We start from the raw sequence: 25,176 nt of genomic DNA, 5'->3' as shown, positions 1-25,176 counted from the left end.
TGATTTTGATTGTGATAAGCTCGATATTACAAAAATAGTTGTAGGTGGAAAGTTAGTTGTGGATGGTACCGTGGAGGAGCATGGCGAGAATGCTCCTTCTTAGTTTGTTTGTATTTATAACTTTTGTTATTTTGACTGACTGAACTTTGGATTTGTTTTTTGAATTGTGTATGGTATTTTGCCGACGTTAGGTCGGTTTGACTATTGTGGTGGAATTTGGCCGATGTTAGGCCTGTTTGGTAATATTATATTGGTGATTTACAGCAAGTGTTTCTGCCTTGTTATATTTTGTCATTGTTAGGCTATACTTCAGAAGAATTTATCACCTTTATTTGGATTCGAAAGGCGTCCGGCCTCATTAAAACCCTCCTTAGGCAAAACCCTTTCTTTGGGAAAAAAAGCTCTAAGGGGGAAAAAGAGTACCTTCATTCGCATTTCGTTCAAATTATGACATATACATCTTGAGAGAGGAGACGTTCCAGTCTCCTGGAATGGCCTTGCCTTGTAGTGTTTGCAGTTGATATGCCCCCTTGCCGAGCACTTTGGTTACACGGAAAGGGCCTTCCCAATTTGCGGCGAGTTTACCATGAGTTGGGGGTCGCCTGGCCTCCTCTGTTCGTCTGAGCACGAGGTCGCCTTCCTTGAATATCCTCGGAGCCACCTTCCTATTGTGTCTTCTTTCTATTATTCTTTTTTGGGCCCTTTGTTTGATAGCGGCGATTTCTCTGTCTTCTTTAGCTAGGTCAAGCTCGGCACTTCTGGCTCTTAGATTCTGTTGTTCGTCGTATAGCTCGGTTCTTAACGTCAGTAATCCGACCTCGATGGGGATCAGTGCTTCTGAGCCATAAACTAGCTTGAAGGGTGTTTCGCCTGTAGTGCTATGCATTGTGGTGTTGTAACTCCACAGCACTTCGGGGATGAGCTCGGCCCATTCTCCCTTCGCGTTATCGAGCTTCTTTTTTATTGTCTGCAACACAACTCGGTTAGCAGCTTCGGCTTGCCCATTAGTTTGTGGGTGTTCCACCGAGCTAAAACGATGTTGAATATTAAAATTTTTTAGGAATGAACCGAGCTTGTTATCCGTGAATTGTCTACCATTGTCTGATATGATTTCTTTTGGTATTCCAAAGCGACATATTATATTTTTCCAAATAAAAAATCGTACCTTTTCAGCTGTTATCTTTGCTAAGGGTTGTGCTTCTATCCATTTTGAGAAGTAGTCTATGGATACCAAGAGGAATTTTACCTGTCCTGGTGCTGTTGGGAATGGGCCGAGGATGTCGAGTCCCCATCTGTGGAAAGGCCAGCTTACCTCCATGCTGTGTAATACCTCAGCTGGCTTCGTTGAGATAGCCTCATGTTTCTGGCATTTGTCGCATGTTTTGACCTTTGTTATGCAATCTCTCTTCATGGTCGGCCAATAATACCCTATTCGGATTATTTTTGCAGCGAGAGCTCGTCCTCCTATGTGGTTTCCACATACTCCTTCATGGACTTCGTTCATTACTTCCCTGGCCTGGTCTTGGTCTAGGCATCTTAGTAATGGTTGTGAGAAACCTCGTCTGTATAGCTCCCCTGATATTCTCGTATAGAAGCTTGCCTTACGTTTAAACTGTTGAGGGTGGAGCTCATCTCTGGGTATGGTACCTGTACATATATATTCAAGGAAAGGTTTCCTCCAATCATGGAGGTGGTTAATGTTTTTGACACATAATAGTTCAATGCTCGGTTTTGTGAGTGTGTGTTGTGATAATGTTGATGTTTGTATGTCTGCCCTGGTGGCGGCGAGTTTAGATAGTATGTCCGCCCTGACATTTTGTTCTCTATGTACATGTAATATGGTGAATGAACTGAAATTTGAAATTAGATCCTTTGCTATGAGCCAGTATTGTTCTAGCAAGGGATCTTTTACCTGGAATTCTCCTCGAATTTGTTGGACCACCAGGAGGGAATCGCAATGTGCCGTTAAATTTGTCGCTTTGTGGCTTAGGGCGAGTTTGAGTCCCGCTATTAGGGCTTCATACTCGGCCTGGTTGTTGCTTGCCGAGAAGTGGAACTGGAGGGCTTGCTCGGCTACCACCTGATTTCCCTCCTTTAAGATTATGCCAGCCCCGCTCCCTTCTCGGCTTGACGCCCCATCCACGTGTAACTCCCATGTTTCAATGTGATCGTCTGGGGTCATTTCCGTGATGAAGTCGGCAAGAACTTGTGCCTTGAGAGCCGATCTGGTCTGAAACTGAATATCGAACTCTGAGAGTTCAATTGACCATTTGGTCAATCGTCCTGCCAGTTCTGGTTTTGTTAATACTTGCCTCAATGGGTGATTTGTTCTCACTACTATTGTGTGGCTTTGGAAATAGTGTCTGAGTCTTCTTGCCGTGACCACGAGTGCCAGGGCGAGCTGCTCTATCTTCGGGTACCTTTGTTCCGTTGGTTGCATTACTCTGCTGACGAAGTATACTGGCTGTTGGATCCTTCCTGTTTTAATGACGAGGGCCGAGCTTATGGAATGATTGGAAACGGATAGGTATAGATATAGAGGCTTGCCGACCTCAGGTCTTTGTAATACGGGTGGTGATGATAGAAGGGTCTTAAGTTCGGCGAACGCCGCCTCGCACTCTGGTGTCCATTGAAACTGTTTGTTTTTTAAGATCACCGGAAGAATAAATATGACCGACTTGATACCGCGGGTAGGAAACGGGAGAGAGCGGCTATCCTTCCTGCTAGTTGTTGTACTTCCTTTATCGTCTTGGGGCTTGTCATGTTGAGTATAGCCTTGCATTTCTCAGGGTTTGCTTCGATTCCTCTGGAAGTCAACATAAATCCTAGGAATTTTCCTCCTTGGACTCCAAAAGCACATTTTTCTGGATTCAATCTCATATTATATGCTCGGATTTGTTGAAATATTTCCTTGAGGTCGTCGCAGTGTGACCGATCTTTAGTGGACTTGGCGACCATATTGTCCACGTAGATCTCGATGTTCCGACCTATCTGGTATCGGAATACTTTGTCCATCAGACGCTGGTAGGTTGCACCTGCATTCTTTAGGCCAAAGGGCATAACTCTATAACAGAAATTGCCATGTTCAGTTATAAACGCTGTTTTGCTTTGGTCTTCTGGATGCATTAGAATCTGGTTGTACCCAGAGTATGCATCCATGAAGCTCAAGCTGTTAAAACCTGAGGCGTTGTCTACAAGCTTATTGATGCATGGCAGGGGGTAAGCATCTTTAGGACATGCTTTGTTCAAATCTGAAAAGTCGACGCACATGCGCCACTTACCTGAGTTTTTCCTTACCATTACTACGTTTGAGAGCCATGTGGTGAAGCGGATTTCTTTGATGAAGTTGGCTTTGAGAAGTTTTTCTGTTTCTTCTAAGGCCGCCTTTGATTTCTCGGTGCCGAGGTTTCGCTTCTTCTAGGCTATAGGTCGACTTGTTTTGTTCGTGGCTAGTTTGTGGCAGATGATATCTGGGCTAATGCCAGGAAAATCTGCCGGGGTCCAGGTGAACAAGTCAGCGTAGTCTTGTAGTAACTTTATCAATTCCGATCTCTGTTGTCCTCTTAGTGCTTGGCCGATGTAAGTCACCTGTCCCGGAACTTGAGTTAGCTGGATTTTGTGTAGCTCATCTGCTGGTTGAGGTCTTTCCTGGGTATCCCCTCGAGGATCTAGTTCGGCCAAGGACAAGATTTCTGAGCCATTTATTGAATGGACCTCCCTTTGTTTGTGGCATATGTCCGATCTTTTTAAGCTAGCGTTGTAGCATTGCCGAGCTTGTTGTCGATCAGAATGTATTGTCGCTATCTTGTTATCTTGCGCCTGAAACTTAACATACAGATGATAAGTAGATACGACTGCCCTGAACATATTCAGAGCAGGTCGTCCGAGGATAATATTGTAGGGGCTGGGGCAGTCAACTATTAAGTATTGTATGTCTAAGGTTTTTGATAATGGGTTGTTTCCCATCGTCGTCCTTAGCCATATGTAACCTTTGATTGGTACTCTCTCGCCAGAGAATCCTACTAATTCTCCGGACGAGGGTTTTATTAGTTTTTCAGAGAGATTCATTTTCAAGAAAGTAGAATAAAAAAGAACATCTGCACTACTACCTGGGTCCAAAAAGACTTTTCTTACCAGAAGGTTGCCTGTTTGAATGGAAATTACTACTGGGTCGTCTGTGTGAGGGGCGGCCGAGTATATATCAGCTTCGTTAAAAGTGATTTCTAAGTCCTGAACATCTTTGTTGTTTGGTGGAGTTGTTCCTTCGATTGCTAACATCGCACGGTAGCTCCGCTTCCGTGCTGAATTGGATTCGCCGCCTCCTGCGAATCCTCCAGATATGAAGTTTATAACCCCCTTAGGCGGGTTGTTGTTCAACCATTTATTGGTTTCTTTGCTGGCCGAGGTTTGAGGATGTTCTTCTCTGTTGCTTTCCCTGTGCTTTCGTCCCTCAATGTACTTGTCCAGGAGGCCCTGTCGTGCTAATCTTTCCAAGAGATCTTTGGCTATCATGCACTCGTTGGTTGTATGACCATATTTCTGGTGGAAGGCACAGTGTTTGCTTTTGTCGACGAATCGCTGATCTTGGTAGCTTCCCGCTCGGGTTGGTGGCTTTATAATCTTGGCGTTAAGTATTTCTTTGATTATCTTCTCTCTCTTCGTATTGAATATGGTGTAGTTATCGAATTTTTGGGTGAGCTTGAAGGGTTTGCCGAGGTCTCTAGTGTTCGCCGATCTGGAGGGCCTGTCATCCTCTTTTCTTGGTCTCCTTTCGGTTTTGTCGGCCTCTCGGAGTTCTTCGATCTCCATTTGTCCTGCTGCCCTTTCTCGAAATTCGTCCAATGTTTTTGGTTTTGTAACCGCGATTATTTCTCTGAATTTTCCGGATCTGAGTCCAGCTTTGAGGGCATGTAGGTGGACGGCAGGGTTTAAGTCAGGTATTTCCATGGTGGCATCTGTGAACCTGGTCATGTAATCTTTTAGGCTTTCCTGTGGGCCCTGGCGGATAGTGCTTAGGTAATCTGATCCATGTACATAGATCCGAGCTGCTGCAAAGTAGTCGATGAAAGACCTAGCCAGATCTTCGAAGGAGGCGATTGATCCTGCAGACAATTTTGAAAACCAAAGTAGGGCAGCCCAGTCTAGATAAGTAGGGAAAGCTCTGCAAAGCACAGGATCGTTATTAGGTCCATTAAAAAACATCATAGATTGAAATTTCTTAATGTGAGCCCGGGGGTCACCAATCCCCTTATACGGCTCAAGAGAGGAAGGCAGTGTGAAATGCTTTGGCATTTGGAAATTCGTGATTTCCTCAGAAAACGGGTTGTCCAAGGTCAGCTTCTCCTTAGGGGGGTTGACGCCTATGAGTTCGGCGCCGCCTTGGGTAGAACCTTTGGAGTTGCCTTCCTCTTGTTTGCTGCTCTGGGTAGATAGCTCAGCTAGTCTCTTGACTTCCGCTTACAGTTCGGCCATCTGGGCCATAAGTTCGGCCTGACTGGGTACTTGAATTCCGTTGTCGGCCATGTCACGAGCCTGATGAACCCTGCGTAGAACAAGAAAGTAAAAAGAAGAAGGGGAGTGGTAATAGGGTGGGGTTAGTTTTCAGGCCCCACGGTGGGCGCCAAATGTTCCATCAGTGCTGACCGAGGTCGACGACTCTGAAGTGAACCCTTGGATATGTAGTCGAACTGTACGTCGTCCAAGTGTGGGTATGAGTTTGGCCTCGGTCCTCTGAAACACGGTGGTGGGAGTACCTGTACAAAGCACTCCGACGCTCAAGTAAGTAGGTGAATAATAAATGAGTAAAGAGTAATAACTAGAAGTGAGTTTGGAATCTGAGTCTTTCTGAATCAGAGGGGTCAGATTTATAGGCGTATTGGGTTTGTTAGTGAGCTTTGAGCTTTGGTTAGTTCCGATATTCCTGGTCACTGCTGTTATGGATATCTTTTTGAAGTATGGAGACGTGATTGAGTAGTGTATTCAGTTTCGGAGATAGCTTTTAGAGTTTGTTTGCTCTGTTTTGCTTGTTTCCGACCTTTAAGGCCAGCCCGTTACTGAACTTCAATGCCGATTATGGCGTGGTACACATCACCTCCCATTCCCATTATTTCACACCAATCAATCCCTACTCAAAAATGAAAATAAAAATAAAAAATAAAAAACCTGTTGTCACTTGTTAATCAATAGCATCAAAATTGCTTCTTATGTATCCGCAAAACAATGGTGGCCGCCACCAATTTGACTCCAATTAGCAAGTTAACATTGTACACTAATTGCAAAAGTCAATCCATTAATTAGTAATTAATAATCTTAAAATGCTTGATTAATACCAATGCTCCTTGCTTTGCCTCCCTCAATAGCTAGGGCTTCACATTCTCATGAAAGCGTTCTTCGTTCCTCTTTCATTGTCATATGATCATCGACATCCTTATTTACAAGAATTTGTAACCATTTGATTTTGAATAGAGCATCACAACTATTTTTATTATTTCTCTTGAATATTTGAGTTGGTGGGGAATTTGTAACGCACTTTGTTCTCCCACAATTTGAATTTTGGATTTGGGTTTAGTTTCATAATTTTTTCCTTCGTTAATCTTTTGAGCTTTAGCTTTGTTCGTGGCCATAAATTGTAAATGATATAAGCTAAACTTTTTGTTGATTAATTTCTTGTGCCTTTTTTTCCTCAGTGCAAGATTGGTTTATTTGGCACTAATAAGATGCCCGAACCTCAAATAACGTGTTATATGAATGCATTGTTGTTTATTTTTGCATCCTTTCTAATTATTCAATTTCGACGGGTTCCCATTTTCAAAGTTCAAACCCATGTTAAACTCAAAACAAGAAGGTGTTGCTTATTTGTCGGGTTTTTCGGTAGTAGACTTCAAATGAAAGAGATATTTTCAATTTTAATTTTCATATATGATCACTAAAATTAAAGACAATTTTAATTTTTATATATGATCACCAAAATTAAAGATAATATATTTGATAAAATTTTTTGAAAAGACGTCTGTATTTTTTAAAATATTGCTGTACTTTTGAAAATAATTAAAATAGAATTTTTTAAAATTAGTTTGTGTTTTTTAAATTTTAAAAGTCTAATATAATTTCATATATTAACTAATTTTTAAATTTAACGTTTAAATTTATATTTTTTATAGTATTTTTAAATTTTAAAAGCTATCCTATCAAACGTAATTGTTATTTTTAAAATTCAAAATTCTGTTAATTTATTAGCATAGTTTAAAATCAAAATTCTATTAATTTGTTAGTGTAGTTCAAAACTCTTATAGTTTATTTTGGTTTTGTGTATATATATAGTTAGAGAGAGAAAAGAATAAAAAAAATTCCTAATTAGATTTGAATTTAGATGTACTCTTCATTTGGATTAAGAATTAAGTGTTACTTCTCCGTCTCCCAACACCGGAAGAACAGGTTCTCATCTTCGTCTAACAGCTATACCACAGTAAAGGCTTCTATTTCATTTTCTCACAAATAAATAGGTCATGTATATATGTCTGCGTGACACTGCGGCACGTAACCGGTCGAAAGGACATTCTTTCATGCTGAGCACACCAGAGAAAAAGAAGGATTTTTGGTAGAACTTTAATCTTTCAAACATCTCGCCAAATTTCTACGTATTCTCTCAGTTTTATTAGATACTCTCTCAATTTATCATTTATATTTATTAAGAGTTATTTTTAATTTGACCAAATATAAATACTATATTTTTTAAAAAATTATTTTTTATAAATTATTTTTTAAAAATAAAAATTTTACCCAATTAAATTTAAATAGAGCGTACCTTATGGGTTTAAAAAAGTCTTGAAAAGGTTCTAGAAAAAAAAAAATTTATTAGTTTTTTATTAAATTATAAATAGCCTCTTAAATATAATATGTATGTAACACATAAAAGTGTATACAGTTTGTTTATAACACTACTAGCATAATTTATTCACATGGGTTTAAGAAAGTCTTAAAGAGGTTCTAGAAAGAATTTTTTTATTAGTTTTTTTATTAGATTATAAATAGCCTCTTAAATATAATATTTATGTAACACATAAAAGTTTATACAGTTTGTTTATAACAATTCTAGCATAATTTATTCACATATTTTAGAAATAAAAATAGACTAAAGGTATAATATAGTATTAAAATTGTCAATTTCAGTAATTATAAATTCAAAGAAATTTCGATTTCATTATTATTAACTTAACCAAACAATATTTATTCTAATTAATAACATTTTTTAAATTAAAAGTTTCTAATCTACTAATCCAAACTTGATTTATACAGTTTGCTATATTCTTTATTTATTTACTAGTATTTTGTTTGGTTAAGAAAACTAAATATTCAGTTTAGGAATAGATATATATTCTAAAGAAAGCAGTTCTCAAATGAAATTACAACGTTTTTTACAACTATCATATTCTAAAGAAAGAATTGTAGTAAAGATAAGATAACTAAAAGAAAGAATTTAGTTATCTAATTATAGCAAAAGTTGTTATTTATTTAAAAGATTGTCCGTAAATATCTATGAAAATAACAGTTTCAATGTAACTAGGGTTAAGCCGTCGTCCTCCGTGAGATATTTATACATGGTGAGGCGGCAACACTTTATTGCAAAAGTTAAAAGAGAGAAGAAAGCAAAAACAGATGGCTTTTGATAAAAAAGAAAGTGGTGAAGAAGGTTCGACATCACCTTCGTTATCATCAAAGCAAAAGAGCTTTGAAGAATGGCTTCCGATAACCGCTTCAAGAGAGGCAAAATGGTGGTATTCTGCTTTTCACAACCTGACGGCTATGGTGGGCGCCGGTGTTCTGAGCCTTCCTTATGCAATGTCACACTTGGGATGGGGTCCTGGAATCACTGTGATGATCCTGTCATGGGTAATCACATTGTACACGCTATGGCAAATGGTTGAGATGCACGAGATGACACCGGGAGGGAGGAGAAATGACAGGTACCATGAGCTGGGACAAGAAGCATTCGGTGAAAAGCTTGGTTTGTGGATTGTCATTCCCCAACAATTATTGGTTGAAGTTGGTACTTGCATTGTGTATATGGTCACTGGAGGCAAGTCTTTGCAAAAGGTTCATGAAACTTTTTGTCCTGAATGCACGCCAATCAAGACCAGTTATTGGATCATGGTCTTTGCTTCCGTCAACTTCGTGCTTGTCCAGCTCCCCAACTTCAACTCTATTTCTGCCATCTCTCTGGGTGCAGCTGTGATGTCTGTGACTTACTCTACCATCGCTTGGGGTGCATCCATCAATAAAGGAATTACACCAGAAGTATCTTATGACGTGAAAATGAAAAGCACAAGTGATGGTGTGTTTCATTTCTTCTCTGCATTGGGAGATGTGGCATTTGCATATGCAGGACATAACGTAGTGTTAGAGATTCAAGCAACAATGCCTTCATCGGCGGAGAAACCTTCCAAGATAGCAATGTGGAAAGGGTGTGTCTGGGCATACATTGGAGTTGCAATATGCTACTTCCCTGTTGCTTTTGTTGGCTACTACATGTTTGGAAATGCCGTGGATGATAACATCCTTATCACACTCGAACATCCTGCTTGGCTTGTTGCCATAGCTAATCTCTTTGTTGTCATCCATGTCATCGGAGGCTATCAGGTCACTTTTTTTTCTATTCACAAGAAACGACGCATTTCATGATTTCATTCTCTTATGATTTTTTTTTCTTGTACAACAGGTGTTTGCAATGCCAGTCTTTGACATGTTGGAAACCTTTTTGGTGAAACGATTGAATTTCTCACCTTCTTCTACCTTACGTGTCATAACTCGCACTCTATATGTTGGTATGTGATTATTATTATTATTATGGTTTTTTATTCAAATAAAATAAATTCATTGTGAGTGTATATAATTTTACGATTTGTATGTAAATATCCTATACCTAGTAATGCTTTGATTGATTTCTAAAAAATTACAAACTCTATTTTGCAGGAATCACAATGTTAATAGCAATCAGCATCCCATTTTTTGGTTCTCTTCTTGGATTTCTTGGTGGATTTGCCTTTGCTCCAACCTCATACTTTGTAAGCTATTTATATACATGAAACTATAAATATTTATCCAAATCACTATATATGTATATACATGCTTAGTTGGTCTTATTTTATGTCTATTTGCAGCTTCCATGTATCATATGGCTTAAGCTCAAAAAACCTAAAAAATATGGTTTGTCTTGGACAATTAATTGGGTAAGTTCATTTGTATTCAATTACTAATAAACTCATTTTTACTTTTGTAGATTATCAATATAGATACTAACCAATTTTTTTTTTTCCATTCTTAAATTTCAGATTTGCATTGTTATTGGAATATTAATAATGACACTATCACCTATTGGTGCTTTGAGGAATATCATTATCTCAGCTAAAAGTTACAAATTTTTCTCATGAGCCTACGATGATTATTATGTTGTTATTGCGCTCAATGTAATGTTAGTTGATGAGAATGGACATCAAGAATGAAATTAAGTACTTTTGAGACTCTATGCATACAAAAATTCTTGATCATATTTTTCTTTACAAAATATATGACGAGAATTGTATTGCGTTGCTTATGTATGATGAGAATTGTATTGCGTTGTGTTACTTTAATTTGCAGGCTTTTTTATTTTGCCTTATGATCAAGTGCACCCGTATTACAGATTATTGATTGGACATCAAAATATTTTGCCGAATTTATTTTTATTGCATCGGTGTACTCACATATAATATATTATTGTTCTGTTGTTTGACAAAGTTAACACTTTTCATAATCTTTGACTTACTAATATTAGATCATATATTAATCAGAGTTAGGAAGTAAATTTTTTTGTTAATGTCAATTAATCTTTTTAATTTTGTACCATAAATTCTCTTAAATTCTAAATTCTCAAAAAATAAAATAAAAAAATAATTTGTTAATACTAATTATGTAAAAATTGATTCTATGTGGTTTTTGAATTAGTTAAAGAAACTGGCGCAGATAGTAAAAAGTTATTAAGTTGAATATTTAGGATTGGTTTGGGTTATAAAAGTGAATAGTGAAATTGAACATGTTTTGAGTGGTGATGGCGGCGTGAAGGGTCATGGTAAGTGAAGGCAGGTGCAAATGATTGGTGTATGTATGTGTATTTGAAGTGAATGAAGGTTTCCATGCATCCACGTGAAAGTGCATGGGTGAAAGGAGAGCGATGAGAGTGATGAGGATGGAATGTTGCCTTGGCTGATCCAGCAAGCTCAACACTAATTATATTATTAATTTATTATTTATGTTTGTTATTCTTTCGGAGAGTGAAAAGGCACATGCAATTCCCGCGTGACATCACATGCTTTGTTCCCAAGAGGCAATCAGAGCCGTCCGTCGTCATCCATGATTGCCTCCCTTGTCCCCTCACCATTCCAACACGCTGCCCTTCAATCCCCCCACACTCCTTCAACCGTGTGGACCTGGACCCCACACCTGTCACCCCCTCATTGGTCCTCCACCCAGGTCGGTGCGTGCTTTGATTTCATGCCCCCTCGCCCCCTCTAAATAAGTGAACCATATTTTCTCTTCTTCTTACCCTCTCATTCCTATAAGAGTTCATACCTCATCACAACTCAATTCAACACAAAGTGAGCTGAATCGTTTATTCTTCTGAAGATTATCAATTAAATGGAGCCTTCAATTTACCAAAGTGAGCTGAATCTGGAGGCAACAGAATTAAGGTTAGGTTTACCTGGAAGAACCAACAACAAGAGGTCTTCACCTGAAGACAGATCCAGGAGCATCAGCATCAGCATCAGCAAGAGCAGCAGCGTTGACTCTAGTGGTCCTAGTAACGCTACCGATCATGATGACGACGATGATGACCATCAAAATTCTGTCCAACCTGCAAAGTAAGTCTTAATTGAAATGATAACAGATTATGTGAAGGTTAATCTAGGGTTTATGACATGAATAATTGAAATTAATTAGTGGATGAATGATGATGCAGGGTTCAAGTAGTAGGGTGGCCACCAGTTAGATCGTTTAGGAGGAACAGTATGCAGCAACAAAAACAGAAGAAGGATGAACACAACAACAATAATGGTGATGGATCTGCGATGTACGTGAAGGTGAGCATGGCCGGTGCACCTTACTTGAGGAAGATAGATCTGAACGTTTACAATAGTTACTCCCAACTCCTCAACGCCCTCCAGAATTTGTTCAAATGCACTTTTGGGGAATATTCAGAGAGAGAAGGATATAACGGATCTGAATATGCTCCTACTTATGAAGATAAGGATGGTGATTGGATGCTCGTTGGAGACGTTCCATGGGAGTAAGTTCTTGTTCTTTCTTCTTCTATTTTTATTTTTATTTTTAAAATTAGAAGTAATTAGAAGAACATTTAATTCTTACGGTGCTTTTTTCTTTTCTATTAATTGCAGCATGTTCACGTGTTCCTGCAAGAGGCTTAGGATTGTGAAAGGATCAGAAGCAAAGGGGTTGGCTTCTTTATGACACACCGGCACCATAGCATCCAGCGAAATTAAATCTATCAAGGCAGAGCGATAATATTAATATATACACTTTTTTTTTTCATTTAACTGAGCTGGTTTTGAGGCATGTTTCTTTGTTATAGTTCTCATCATCTGGTGAATCCTGCCAGAGTGGAGAAGATACATATATAGAGAAAGAGAAAAAGAAAATAAACAAGAAAAGAAAAATTACTGCTATATGTTTTAATTGTACAGAACATATTATATATATCTCGTCGTCCTTGTTGGATCTTTCTATATGTATTATGTAAGAGTTATATATATACAGAATAGATAAGATATCAAGTTTTTTCTTTATTCTCTATTTGATTTCAAGTCGTAAATCAATGGAAATTTGATTTTTGATATAATATAAGATTCGGAATTTCGATATATATGCTAACTAGTAACTACCCAATCTGAAAGAGTTCTTTGATTTGATGTACAATTAATAATAATAATGAGGATAAGGTGTTCTCTGTTTGAATAGGCCTCAGATCTCTCCCTTACGAATGAGAATTCGAGAACTATTAGTGGATTATCGTTAATTACCGCGCACTTCCATTAACATGGGTATCAAATCAAAGGAAAATTTTGTGTCCTCGTATATTAGTTAACTGACATGCTAATCTCAGAAGCTAGTGCTGCTTTAATAATTGCAAGTTTGCAACCAAAGACTACAACACAAATTTTGATTTCGTTGAATTTCATTTTCATACTTCAATATAGATTTTGGTTTCAATGAACGCGTAGTTGGGTTTAGAAATATGTTTTTAACGGAATCTCACAAGAGGTATATTTGAAGGGTGTGTTGAACACAGATATAATGTTTACTTCAAAGACATCTGATTTATATTTTTTATACAATTTTTTTATAGTATAGATGATAAAATTGTTATCTTCTTTCACTTTTTGCATAAACTTATTTGAATAAAATAGGTGTACAAAAAAATATATATAAATATACAAAGGTGACATTAACACAATGTTGAAATAAATTATTTTATTAACTCAAATTATTTGTATTGAGACACCAAAAATATACCACAATGCGAAAGTGTACCTTTACTCATAGAGATCAGAAATTAATAAAAAGATTGTCTTAGTCTTGTGATTCTTTCGATCTTCCTCAATCAAAGCCTTCTCTATTTTTAAGTGGCTGAATTACAACTTCTCTAATGAAAAAACAGTTGCTGAGACACTATTTATATTTATATTTAAGCATGACACCCATTAAACCCTAAAACACAAATAAAAATAATATCTAAAATCCAAAAAATAATTGTCTAAAGAACAAAATATAATATCTGATTTTATTCTTATTTAATTTTAAATCAAAAGTAATTATGACTTATTCAATTTAGCATTTATAACAATAAATAAAATCTCCACTGTATAAGTCATTTCATTTAAAATTACATAATTTATGATTACAATTAATATATATATTGAACACAAACAAATTAAAAAATTAAAATAATTTTCTAACACACAAATCATCATGCCTACATGCAGATATAATAATTATGTAAAATATTAGTTTTGTAGTGAATGTGCGTGATAGAATAAGCGATGATTTCTGATATTTACTTAAAAATCAAACAAATTCACCAAGATTACAATTCATGATGCATGAGAGATATTGGTTAATAACGTCAACTTCAACCTGTTGAGGAGATGCTGGAGTAGTACAAGAACTCGTGGGTTGTGGTGGGACATGACAGTGTCAATAATAATAATGGCAGAGCAATAATCTTCATATATTTGATATAATGGGAGCTTCCATACAAGGCAATAGGCGTTGTTAAGTCATATCTCATCAATCTCAAAATTGACTAAGCTCTATGGAAATTATTCTTGTCTACATTATAGGATCATTTTTATACTTTTCGGGCTTCATAAGAAACAAGAGGAATAACGTGTTTGAAGAAAATGACCATTCAATCACTGTTACTTTTTTCATAAATGTCTCTTACTTTATCTCTTAATGTATGTTTATATAGCACTACTTAAGTAAAATTAAAGAGGCAACGCCATTATTCAACTACTTCTAGCACTAGTGCTGTTAACAATCAGTTAGGGAAGGACTAAGCTTCTGAATATTGGTTTAGGAGTTGTGATTAATTAAGAAAATTAATTGAGGATCAAATAGTAGTGCATAAATTGTCAGTCAATTAAGTTTCCAAAATATTTAAAACCACAATTAGAATTTGTTGGTGCAAGGGTACTCTCCTCCGAACTATACACCAAATTCTGGGAAGAGACTGCTATGATGACTTTTACGTTTAAAATGAGAGATGCATTGCTTGAACACAATCCGAGCGGGATACTTGCAAAAAGGACTCCAACGCTCAAGTTAATGAGAGATATTTTTTAAGGATGAGAACGAAAACTACTTATGAGTATGTGTGTATTTGATATCCCCCTTGTTGCCTCGTGGCTACCCTTCTTATAGATTTTACTTATTGAGTTTGCTTATAGGTTTGGTGGAGTGAATCTCGGGTTTAGCCGAGATTACTGGGTGGTTATGGTCATCGTGCAACTTCGGTGTTTATCTCTTTGTGAACGTTGCAGATGTGGCCGAGATATGGGTCGTCGGCCCCGATTTTGTAGGGTGTAGTACATAGCCCCCAAGCTTGACTTGCTTGGGTGTTTTTAGCAAGTTGAGCTTAATTCGACCTATAGCTCGGCCTTTGACTTAGATAGCCCCCAAGCTCAACGCTGCATTTTGTCGTTCCTGTCAATTGTAAATTGTTGTATTGAAAGAAAAACTGGTTTGGTTAATTGTTGATTTGTGAGTGGGGTGTTTTTCCTATTTTTGGGGAAACGTGCTGCAATTACTCCACTTAATGACTTTAACTGAAACATTTTAACTCTTGGTTTCTTTGTGGTTTTTGTTTTTCCACTTAATTAGTGGGTTTGTAAGAGGCTCTTTTATGTTTCTCTTGGAAGTCTTCTCGAAGAGTTGCTCCCTTTTACTCTGGTTTGACCGAAAATGACTTCAAAAGGTTAGAATTTTCTTTTCCTCCATTTTCCCCACTTTCTCTATACCTTATCATAGCCTTAGGTTTGTAATGGAGAAGGAGAAGTTGAAAGAAAAACAGAAAGTTATTGAAGTTAAAAAGAATGATCTTTACCATTGGGTACATGATGACGTCAAGACCCATCCCTCATCATATTGTACTTCGGACTCGCTTCGGGAGTTTCGTTCTATGAAGTTGACCCAGGATGATTCTATATCGCTGTCGAACTTCTCCCCTACTCGAGTGAGGATAGGGTTTGTGAGCGCAGGGGGATTGGAAATATTTCTACATGTACACTCCTTGTTTGTCTGAGTTGTTTGTTAGGTTTCCTTTTACTTCCTTTGAATGCGACGTGTTGACTCAGCTAAATTGTGCCGCATCCTAATTGCACCCTAACTCTTGGGCATTTCTAAAAGCGTTTCATTGTTTGATGTCTTTTCTTGAGTATCCTCCTTCTCTTGGGGTTTTCTTCTCTTTGTTTCAATCCAAGGGGGTTCGAAAGGGTCTGTGGGTTTGCTTGAGTAGTTTCCCGGTCGTTCTTTATTCCTGCTTTATAAGTCTTCTTTTAAAAATTTCAAATATCTGTTTGTTAAAATCCGGTCTGTTGAAGCTGAATATCCCTTTTATCTTGATGATGAGCTGATAGAGAGATATCCTCTTTATTGGTGTTCCGAGCCTATGCAAATCCTTGAGGCTTATAGGACTGAAGAGGAGGATTTGGTTATTGATTTTTTGGTGAAAAACTTTGCTGCTGGCGAATGCCTTTCAATCCCTGAGGTGTTGGGTTTTGAGAAAGATAATGATATGGAGGGGTTGCGGACTTATATAGGTAATTCATATGTTTTTCTTTTTTATTTGCTTACTGTTCCAAAAGTGACGTTTTTCATGGTGTGTTTGCCTGTAGGAGGATGACTTCCACATTTAAGTTCGTCTAGGCTTCAGTCTTTTCTGGACAAGAAAAAGGAGAAGGGTGTGAGTTCCTCTGCTTTTCCCAAGATTGGTGAGGAGGGAGTTGCTTTCTCGGCTGCACAGAGTGTCTTCAAAGAGGAAAAGGGGTACTTCCGACGACTCCTTAGAAGTGCTGTCTGAGGGAGATAAAGCCGCTGCCGGGGCTTCAACTTCAGCCTTTGATCGCCAGCGAAAGCTTCATGGCTTTATTCCCGGGGCTAATGCACATTCTTTGTGGAGCGATCAATTTCCCCTAGCCAAGCTGTCTGATAGGGCTTCACAGTTTTCCGGGGATACAATTCTCACACGTCGTGCTGGATTGGAGGCATTGGGCAAGTATGTTCAGGTAGTGTGCATCTATCTTTTTCTTACTCAATAGATTTCTTTGTTCAGAATTGAAGTATGGTGTTGCTGTTGGTGGTAGGATAAAGCTTAATGGCAATGTTTGTTCTTGTCAGGCTGTTGCCGCTCACTTGCTTTGTGTAGGTCGGACAGCTGAGCTGCTCGGGGCTGAGCAGGTTGATGTTGGTAAATTTGCTGCCTTGGAACGCTTAGTGAAGGAAAAAGAGGGAATTATTGTGGATGTTACGGCTAAGATGAAAGAACATGAAGAGACTTTTGCTGGGATTGCTACTAAGTTGAAGGAAAAGGAGCAGGAAATTGTTCGTCTGCAAGATCAGATCTGGTCCTTTCAGGCCGAGATTAGGCAAAATGATAAAACAAAAGGTGAGATGACTGCCTGGATTCACGAGTTGGAGGATCAGGGCATAGAAATGTTCACCTCGGGATTTGACCGAGATGTTTCTCAAGTGTCATTGTTTGCTCCTGATTTTGACATACGTCAGCTTGATGTGACGAAAATTGTTGTCAATGGCGAGTTAGTTCAAGATGAGGCTGGCGAGGATCATGATGAAAATGTTCCACTGCCAGTGTAGATGTTGATGTATTGTTGGGAAGTAGTTTGAACTTTGTATTTTGTTTTTATTTGTTTGAGATACTTATGTCGACTTGGTTCCGACTTGACTAACTTGTTTTCCGAGCTATAGTCTCAGGATTGTTTTGCTGTTATGTGCTATGACTTTGATATTTGTTAGTGTTTTGTAGTATGCATAGAACATGATTGCATAGTGAATGCATGATTCCTTTTGTTCATATGAAATTGTTCCTCATATTAAGGTTTGTAGGATGGTAGGCCTCGTTAAAACCCACCCGAGCAAAACCCTCCTTAGGAAAAAATCTTGTGGCTAGGAAAAAGAGTACACTGCCATCCTGCTTGTTACAATAATAGTATTAACTATAATAGTATTTAAGTGACGAGATATTCCATGTATTTGGCAAGGCCGTTTCGTTCAGAGTTTCCAAGCAATAGGCTCCCTTGCCGACCACCTTAGCTATCCGAAAAGGTCCTTCCCATGTTGCGGCCAATTTTCCATGGCCGGGTGGTTTCCGAATATCTTCCAGTTGCCTGAGCACTAAGTCTCCTTCTTCAAATGTTCTTCGCTTGACTTTCTTGTCGTACTGACGTTTCATGGCTTGTTGCATTGATCTTTGTCTGAGCTTCGTAAGCATATGTTCTTCGTCTATGAGATCAAGTTCAGCCCGTCAAACCTGTTCATTTGTATCTTCGTCAAAATGCTCGGTCCTGGTTGAGCCCTGGCCGAGTTCTAAGGGGATCATACACTTCGCTCCGTATACTAAATGGAAAGGGCTCTCTTTCGTCGTAGACTGGGGAGTCGTGTTATAGCTCCATAATATTTTTGGTATGAGTTTGGCCCAACGGCCTTTAGCCTCGGTCAACTTCTTCTTAAGAGCCTGTAAAATTACTTTGTTAGCAACTTCTGCGAGCCCATTTGTTTGTGGGTGCTCGACAGAGGAGAAATAATGTTTAATGTTCATGTTAGTTAAAAATGTGGTGATTCTTTTGTCACTAAATTGCCTACCATTTTTAGAAACAACTTCTCTCGGCAAGCCATATCTACAAATAATATGCTTACAAATAAACTTTTGTACCTTATCTGAAGTGATTTTCGCAAGTGGATGAGCTTCTATCCACTTTGTGAAGTAGTCAATGGCTACGAGGAGGAACTTTACCTGACCTGGAGATATTGGGAATGGCCCGAGGATATCCATGTCCCATCTGTGAAATGGCCAACTTGCATCCGACGTGTGCAACGTCTCGGCTAGTGTGTGTATTAATGGCGAGCATTTTTGACATGATTCGCACTTCTGAACTTTGTTCTTGCAGTCCGATCTTAAGGTCAGCCAATAATAGCATGTGCACAGGATTTTTGTTGTCAGACTTCTGCTTCCTATATGATGTCCACAAATTCTTTCATGGGCTTCGTCCAGTGCTGATCGGGCGTCGTTCAGTGCGAGGGATTTAAGTAGTGGTCGGGAGAAACCACGTCTATATAGGTCGTCTCCTATCAGTGTATAATTGGTTGCCTTTCTTCTAAAAGATCTCAAATCCCCTTCTGGTGTTATCCTTGTCTTCAGGTAATGTATTATTGGGGTTTGCCAATCTTCTACCTGTGTTACATTTAGAACCTAGTACATGTCTAGACTAGATGTCACTAGTGTGAGATGTGTCAAATTTTTTGAATTTTGGTCGTCTCTGTATGTTGCTAATTTTGACAGTATATCTGCTCTACAATTTTCTTCCCGAGGTATATGTGTTATCTCAAATGCCTGAAAGCTTGTTATCATGTTTTTAACAATATGTAGATATTTTTCTAAAAGGGGATCTTTTAGTTTGGAAATTGCTAGATACCTGTTGTACGACGAGTAGAGAATCACAATATACCTTTAATTTTGGTACCTTTATTTCATTTGCAATTCTGAGTCCAGCTAGCAACGCTTCATATTCAGCTTGATTGTTTGTTGCTTAGAAAAGGAACTTGATTGATTGCTCGGCATGCACGCCTGTTTCGTCCTTTAATAGTATTCATGCTCTGCATCTGCTGTCGTTTGATGCTCCATCCACATACAACTCCCATGACTCCGTTTCGTCTATTTCACCTGTGAATTCGGAAACAAAGTCTGCCAGGGCTTGTGCCTTGGGGGACCCCCTTGATTGATAAACAATGTCGAATTCTGAGAGTTCGATGGACCATTTTGTGAGTCTCCCTGCGAGGTCGGGCATCGCCAAGATTTGTCTGAATGGTTGGTTGGTCCGAACTATAATTCGGTGTCCTTGAAAATAGTGGCATAATCGGCGAGTATTGATGATTAGCCCAAATGCTAATTTTTCTATCGTCGGGTACCTTTTTTCGGCGCAATGTAATACTTTACTTATGAAGTATACTGGGTGCTGTTCCTTGTCATTGTCTGTTACAAGTACTGAGCTAACTGTGTTAGTTGAAATTGAAAGAAATAGTTGTAAAGGCTTACCTTGTCCGGGCTTCTTTAGTATGGGTGGTGAGCCCAAAGTATTTTTTAATTTTTTGAAGGCCTCTTTGCATTCCTTTGTCCAGGTGAACTGATATGATTTTTTCAGGGTATTGAAGAAGTGATATGATTTTTCTGCTGCTACTGGCAAGAAACGAGCAAGGGCTGCTAGGCGACCTGTTAGCTGCTGGACCTCTTTTTTGTTTCGAGGAGGTTGCATGTTGATCACTGCAAGACACTTGTTAGGTTTTGCTTCTATTCCTATGTTTGTTAGTAGGAATCCGAGGAATTTCCCTCCTTGTACTCCGAATGCGCATTTTTCAAGATTTAGTCTCATATTGTGTTTTCTGAGTTGTCTGAACACCTCTCTTAAATCGTGTTTATGTTGTTCCACCGAGGTTGATTTGACCACCATGTCGTCCACGTAGATTTCGATGTTCCTTCCAATCTGTTCTTGGAATACTTTGTCTATTAGCCTCTGATACGTTGCCCCTGTATTTTTATCCCAAAGGGCATGACTTTGTAACAGAAATTCCCTTGATCGGTGACAAATGCTGTTTTCTCCTCGTCTCCGGGGTGTATGAGGATTTGATTATAACTTGAGTAAGCATCCATGAAGCTGAGTATCGGGAATCCCGATGTGTTGTCTACCAATCTGTCTATGTTGGGGAGTTGGTAGCTATCCTTAGGGCAGGCCTTGTTTAAATCTGTAAAATCCACGCACATGCACCACCTGCCCGAGCTTTTGCGTACCATGACGACGTTTGCTAGCCATGTTGAGAATCGTAGTTCTCTAATGAAACCGGCTTCTAGAAGCTTTTTTGTTTCTGTCTCGGCCGCTTTCCTCCTTTCTTCTCCTAGGTTTCTTTTCATTTGCCGTATAGGTCAGGCGTGAGGATTGACTGCTAATTTATGACAGATGAAGTTGGGGTCGATCCCTGGCATGTCTGCTGGCGTCCATGCGAAGAGGTCAGCATTTGCTCGTAAAAGTTTGACAAGGTCGTCCTTGGGACCTGAAATGAAAGCGGAACCTATGTTAGTAAATTGATCTTCGGCATTTAATTGTACCTTTTCTAGGTCGTCCGTTGGTGTAGGACGACTATTGTCAGCTCAGGGATCCAACTCGGCTAAGCTCGGCACATTTGTCGAGTTATACACCGCGTGAATCCGAGGTGTATCTTCCTTCTTTGCTGTTTTGAGGCTTGCGTTGTAGCATTGCCTTGCTTCTTTATGATCGGCGTACACCATCCCCACTCTGTTGTCCTGCAAAGGAAATTTTACACAAAGGTGTACTGTTGAAACGATTGCTCCAAAAGCATTTAATGATGGTTGCCCTAGGATAATATTATAAGGGCTGGGGCAATCGACCACTAGAAATTGGATATCTAGTGTTTTGGTGTTTGGGAGTTCTCCAATTGTTGTTCTTATCCATATATATCCTAAGACCGACACTTTCTCCCCGGAGAACCCTACAAATTCCCCATGTGACGGTTGAAGCGCGTTGTCGCTGAAATGCATTTTTTTGAAGGTTGAATAGAACAAAAATGTCGGCGCTGCTTCCCGGATCAAGTAGGACCTTTTTTACTGTTAATTCTCCCATGTGAATCGAGATGACAACTGGATCATCTAAATTTGGGTAGGATGTTTTGAAATCGGCTGTACTGAAATCGATACGAGAGGTCGGAACCGAGGAGTATTGCTCTGGGTGGGCTCCCTCCATTGTCATCATGGCTCTGTAACTCCTTTTTCTTGCCGAGTTAGTGGTCCCGCCTCCTGCAAAGCCCCCTGAGATGTAGTTGATAACTCCTTTTGATGGGGGTATCTCAACCTGTTTTTGTCTGCTTTCTTTTTCTGATTCTCTCGCCGCGTCTTGTTGCTTTTTGACTGAGATATATCTGTCCAGAAGTCCTTGTCTTGCCAATCTTTCTAATAGGTCTTTTGCCACTACGCACTCGTCTGTTGTATGGCCGAACTTCTGGTGGTAAGCACAATGCTTGCTCCTGTCTACGTATTTCTGATCTTGGTATAAACCTGCTCGGCTCGGTGGCTTAATCAATTTATTGTGTAGAATTTCTTTCATTATGTCTTCTCTCTTCGTGTTGAATTTTGTATACGTGTCAAACTTTGGCGCTAGCTTGAATGGTCTTCTCGAATCTCTGCTTGTAGGTCGGTGAGATCTTTCGTTGTCCTTTTTGGCCGGTCTTTCGGTCCTTCAAGCTTCTCTTAGCTCTTCCACCTCTATTTGGCCCTGGGCTTTTTCTCGAAACTCTTCCAGCGTTTTTGGCTTTGTTACCGCTATCGCTTCTTGGAATTTTCTAGGACGAAGTCCGCTTTTAATGGCATGTAACTGTACTTCAGGATTAAGATCGGAAATTTGCATGTTTGCCTCTGTAAATCGCGTCATGTATTTTTTTAAGCTCTCGTGTTGACCCTGCTTGATTGTGCTAAGATAGTCTGAATCTCGCACATAAATCTTTGACGCTGCAAAATGGTTTATAAACAGTTTAGTAAACTCGTCAAAACTAGATATTGATCATGCAGGTAAGTTAGAAAACCATAATAAAGCAGCTCCATTTAGGAAGGCTGGAAAAGATCGGCACAAGATGGGATTGGAGTCACTGTTAAGAAACATCATTGATTCAAATTTTGTAACATGGATTTTAGGATCTCTGATCCCCTTGTACGGCGATAGTATCATCGGGAGTGTGAAATTTATAGGCATTTTAAAGCTCATTATTTCTTCTGAAAAAGGGTTGTTTCGCCGCCTTGTCATCCTAGCGTGAGTTTCTCCTGTCTTAACGTTCGACTCTGATTGATGCTCTTCGTGTTGCACAGTGTTTTCTTTCTTATTTTTCTGTTCGTCATTGTTCTGCATCGCTGCTAATAATTCGGCCATCCGCTGGTTTTCGGCCTGCAAGGCGGCATTTGCGGCTAATAAATCAGCGTTGGTTGGGTTATTCGAAGGGGTTGTCGAGTGGTCCGTCATGACTTGGTTCCTGCAAAAGATGGTAGAAATGCACAAGACGTAACGTTTAACTTGAAAGAATTAGTATGCGAGGCGGTGGCCCCATAGTGGGTGCCAATGTTCGTGCAAGGTTACTCTTCTCCGAGCTATACACCAAACTCTAGGGAGAGACTGCTATGATGACTTTTACGTTTGAAATGAGAGACGCCTTGCTTGAACGCGACCCGAGCGGGGTACCTGCAAAAAGACTCCGACACTCAAGTTAGTGAGAGATATTTTTTAAGGATGAGAACGAAAACTACTTATGAGTATGTGTGTATTTGATATCCCCCTCGCTGCCTCGTGGCTGCCCTTCTTATAGATTTTACTTATTGAGTTTACTTATAGGTTTGGTGGAGTGAATCTCGGGTTTAGCCGAGATTACTGGGTGGTTATGGTCATTGTGCAGCTTCGGTGTTTATCTCTTTGTGAACGTTGCAGATGTGGTCGAGATATGGGTCGTCGACTCCGATTTTGTAGGGTGTAGTACATAATTTAATTTTTATACGAGAATACCAAATACATATCACCACAACAACAAAAATAACTATTTTTCACAATCAACACAAAAATAGTTAGAATACATATGACATTGAAATTATAATTAAAATTATTTAAAAATTGATTTGATGTCACATTTAATTTCCTATAAAAACTTATTTATTGTCAAAAAGGATTTTAATAAATCACCATCATTTTGAATTTTCGAAAACTACATACATTTTTTATCTAATTCAAAGCCAATCAAAAAACAACTTCCAGTAGCAGCATTGATGCTGATGAAGCTGATAAAACAGAGTAGACAATAATAATTAATGGATAACCAAGTAGAACTGCATAATGTATGAAGAGTCCCGTGGCTGTTTAGAAAATAAATCCACAGGCACATTAGAAACTGTAAAATGAAATTAGATTTCCCCCTTGAGACCAATTTTCCTATTGAAATATAAGTATCTAAAATCTTTTTTTTTTTTTTGGGGTCAGGAAAGATAATATAGTTTTTTTTTTTGGGTCTTGGAAAGATAATATAGCTAACATGGCATTAGCTGATATTAAGTGTGAGTAATTAGGACCTGACCCATCTGGATTGAACGTGCTATAAACCCAAAGGGCTTCCCCTATATGGCTATATCGTTGTCCGTGCTATAACCAAGCATGTTGTATAAATAGGCTCAGGCTCATATGTATTCATTGGGACTGTTCTAATTACTATTTTTCTGTAGTATGGGGTTAAAGAATATATTGGACTGGGCCTTAGTAGGCCCCTATGTAACAAAAAACAACTGACTTTCGTCTGTTGCCTTTCGGCCTTTCCAATGTCCACAGTAACGCCCGGTTTCTAGGTATTTAAGATATGGTATGTCAAGTCCAAATAAAAAAAAATGGCAAAAAAAATTATATCTAATATGTGAAATTTGCAGAAAATAAAGTGCAATTTGTTAACCAACTTGCATGTCGGGTGGTCAGCTCACTCGTTCGCTTAAACAAGTGTCGGAATTTCGAATCTCATCTTGTATATGCAGCAACCAATTGGCCAGCGACAAACTCTTAAATAAAATTGCAATTTATGTCCTCTCAGGTTGAAAAATACTGTACAAAAAAAAAGAATTACAATTTATGTCCTGTCCAAAAAGAAAAAAAAGCACCTTATGCAGCTAAGGTTTAGTTCAAGTGGCAAATTATAGTGCTTTTTAATAGGCTGTATTCAGGTTCAACTTTTGGCAAGACCAATTAGTGAATAGGAATCTTTAAATATTATGTGGGTGAGTATAATGCGGGTGAATTTGTGATATAATACTTAGAGTTGAGGACGGTTTCAATCTATATGAGAAATAAAAAAGTGCAACTTATGATTGATAATTTGATACACATACGAAAGTGAATCGTTTGGGCAAGTTTACATATAGGCCGCAAAGTATTATGAATGAATAAACATACATTCTACAATGTACAGTAAATTAATGCATTGATGTTATTTGAGTGAGAGAGAGAGAGAGAGAGAGAAAGAAAACGTGCAAGCTCCGCGCTCTCCCTGTCCCTGTCCCTGTTTCGTATCATGATTGATTCTCATTTTAGAATTCGCATTAAGAAGGTGGATTTTTTTGGATATCTCTGGGAATGAATTTAAAAAAAAAAAGTTTTAATTGCATTTAAATGCAACACGGAATAATTTAAATAATCCGATCAGAATACAATTCAACTTAAAATTTTCATACGGCATATTCCAACTTATAAATAAAATTAATCTATAAAGATTAAGGACATTCATTAAGAAAACATTTGGCAAATTCGTGTG

General features: G+C 38.6%; 3 protein-coding genes across 3 annotated transcripts; 2 read left to right on the top strand and 1 right to left on the bottom strand.

Annotated features, from left to right (window-relative positions):
* Positions 1-3,417: 3,417 nt before the first annotated feature.
* Positions 3,418-5,292, bottom strand: LOC112805377 (uncharacterized). Its single transcript, XM_025847768.1, has one exon. The coding sequence runs from the start codon at positions 5,290-5,292 to the stop codon at positions 3,418-3,420; it is 1,875 nt and encodes a 624-aa protein (XP_025703553.1).
* Positions 5,293-8,578: 3,286 nt separating this feature from the next.
* On the top strand, positions 8,579-10,654 carry LOC112696266 (lysine histidine transporter 2-like). The gene is made up of 5 exons (XM_025748929.3): positions 8,579-9,636; positions 9,716-9,821; positions 9,970-10,061; positions 10,158-10,226; positions 10,329-10,654. The coding sequence occupies exons 1-5, from the start codon at positions 8,656-8,658 to the stop codon at positions 10,425-10,427; spliced, it is 1,347 nt and encodes a 448-aa protein (XP_025604714.3). The 5' UTR covers positions 8,579-8,655; the 3' UTR covers positions 10,428-10,654.
* Positions 10,655-11,177: 523 nt separating this feature from the next.
* LOC112696267 (auxin-induced protein 22E) lies at positions 11,178-12,836 on the top strand. Its single transcript, XM_025748931.2, has 3 exons — positions 11,178-11,894; positions 11,993-12,319; positions 12,429-12,836. The coding sequence occupies exons 1-3, from the start codon at positions 11,671-11,673 to the stop codon at positions 12,499-12,501; spliced, it is 624 nt and encodes a 207-aa protein (XP_025604716.1). The 5' UTR covers positions 11,178-11,670; the 3' UTR covers positions 12,502-12,836.
* Positions 12,837-25,176: the final 12,340 nt, after the last annotated feature.

The sequence above is a fragment of the Arachis hypogaea genome, chromosome 6 (genome assembly GCF_003086295.3).
Source record: "Arachis hypogaea cultivar Tifrunner chromosome 6, arahy.Tifrunner.gnm2.J5K5, whole genome shotgun sequence".
Lineage (NCBI taxonomy): Eukaryota > Viridiplantae > Streptophyta > Magnoliopsida > Fabales > Fabaceae > Arachis > Arachis hypogaea.
This window is presented reverse-complemented; position numbering and strand designations above follow the sequence as displayed.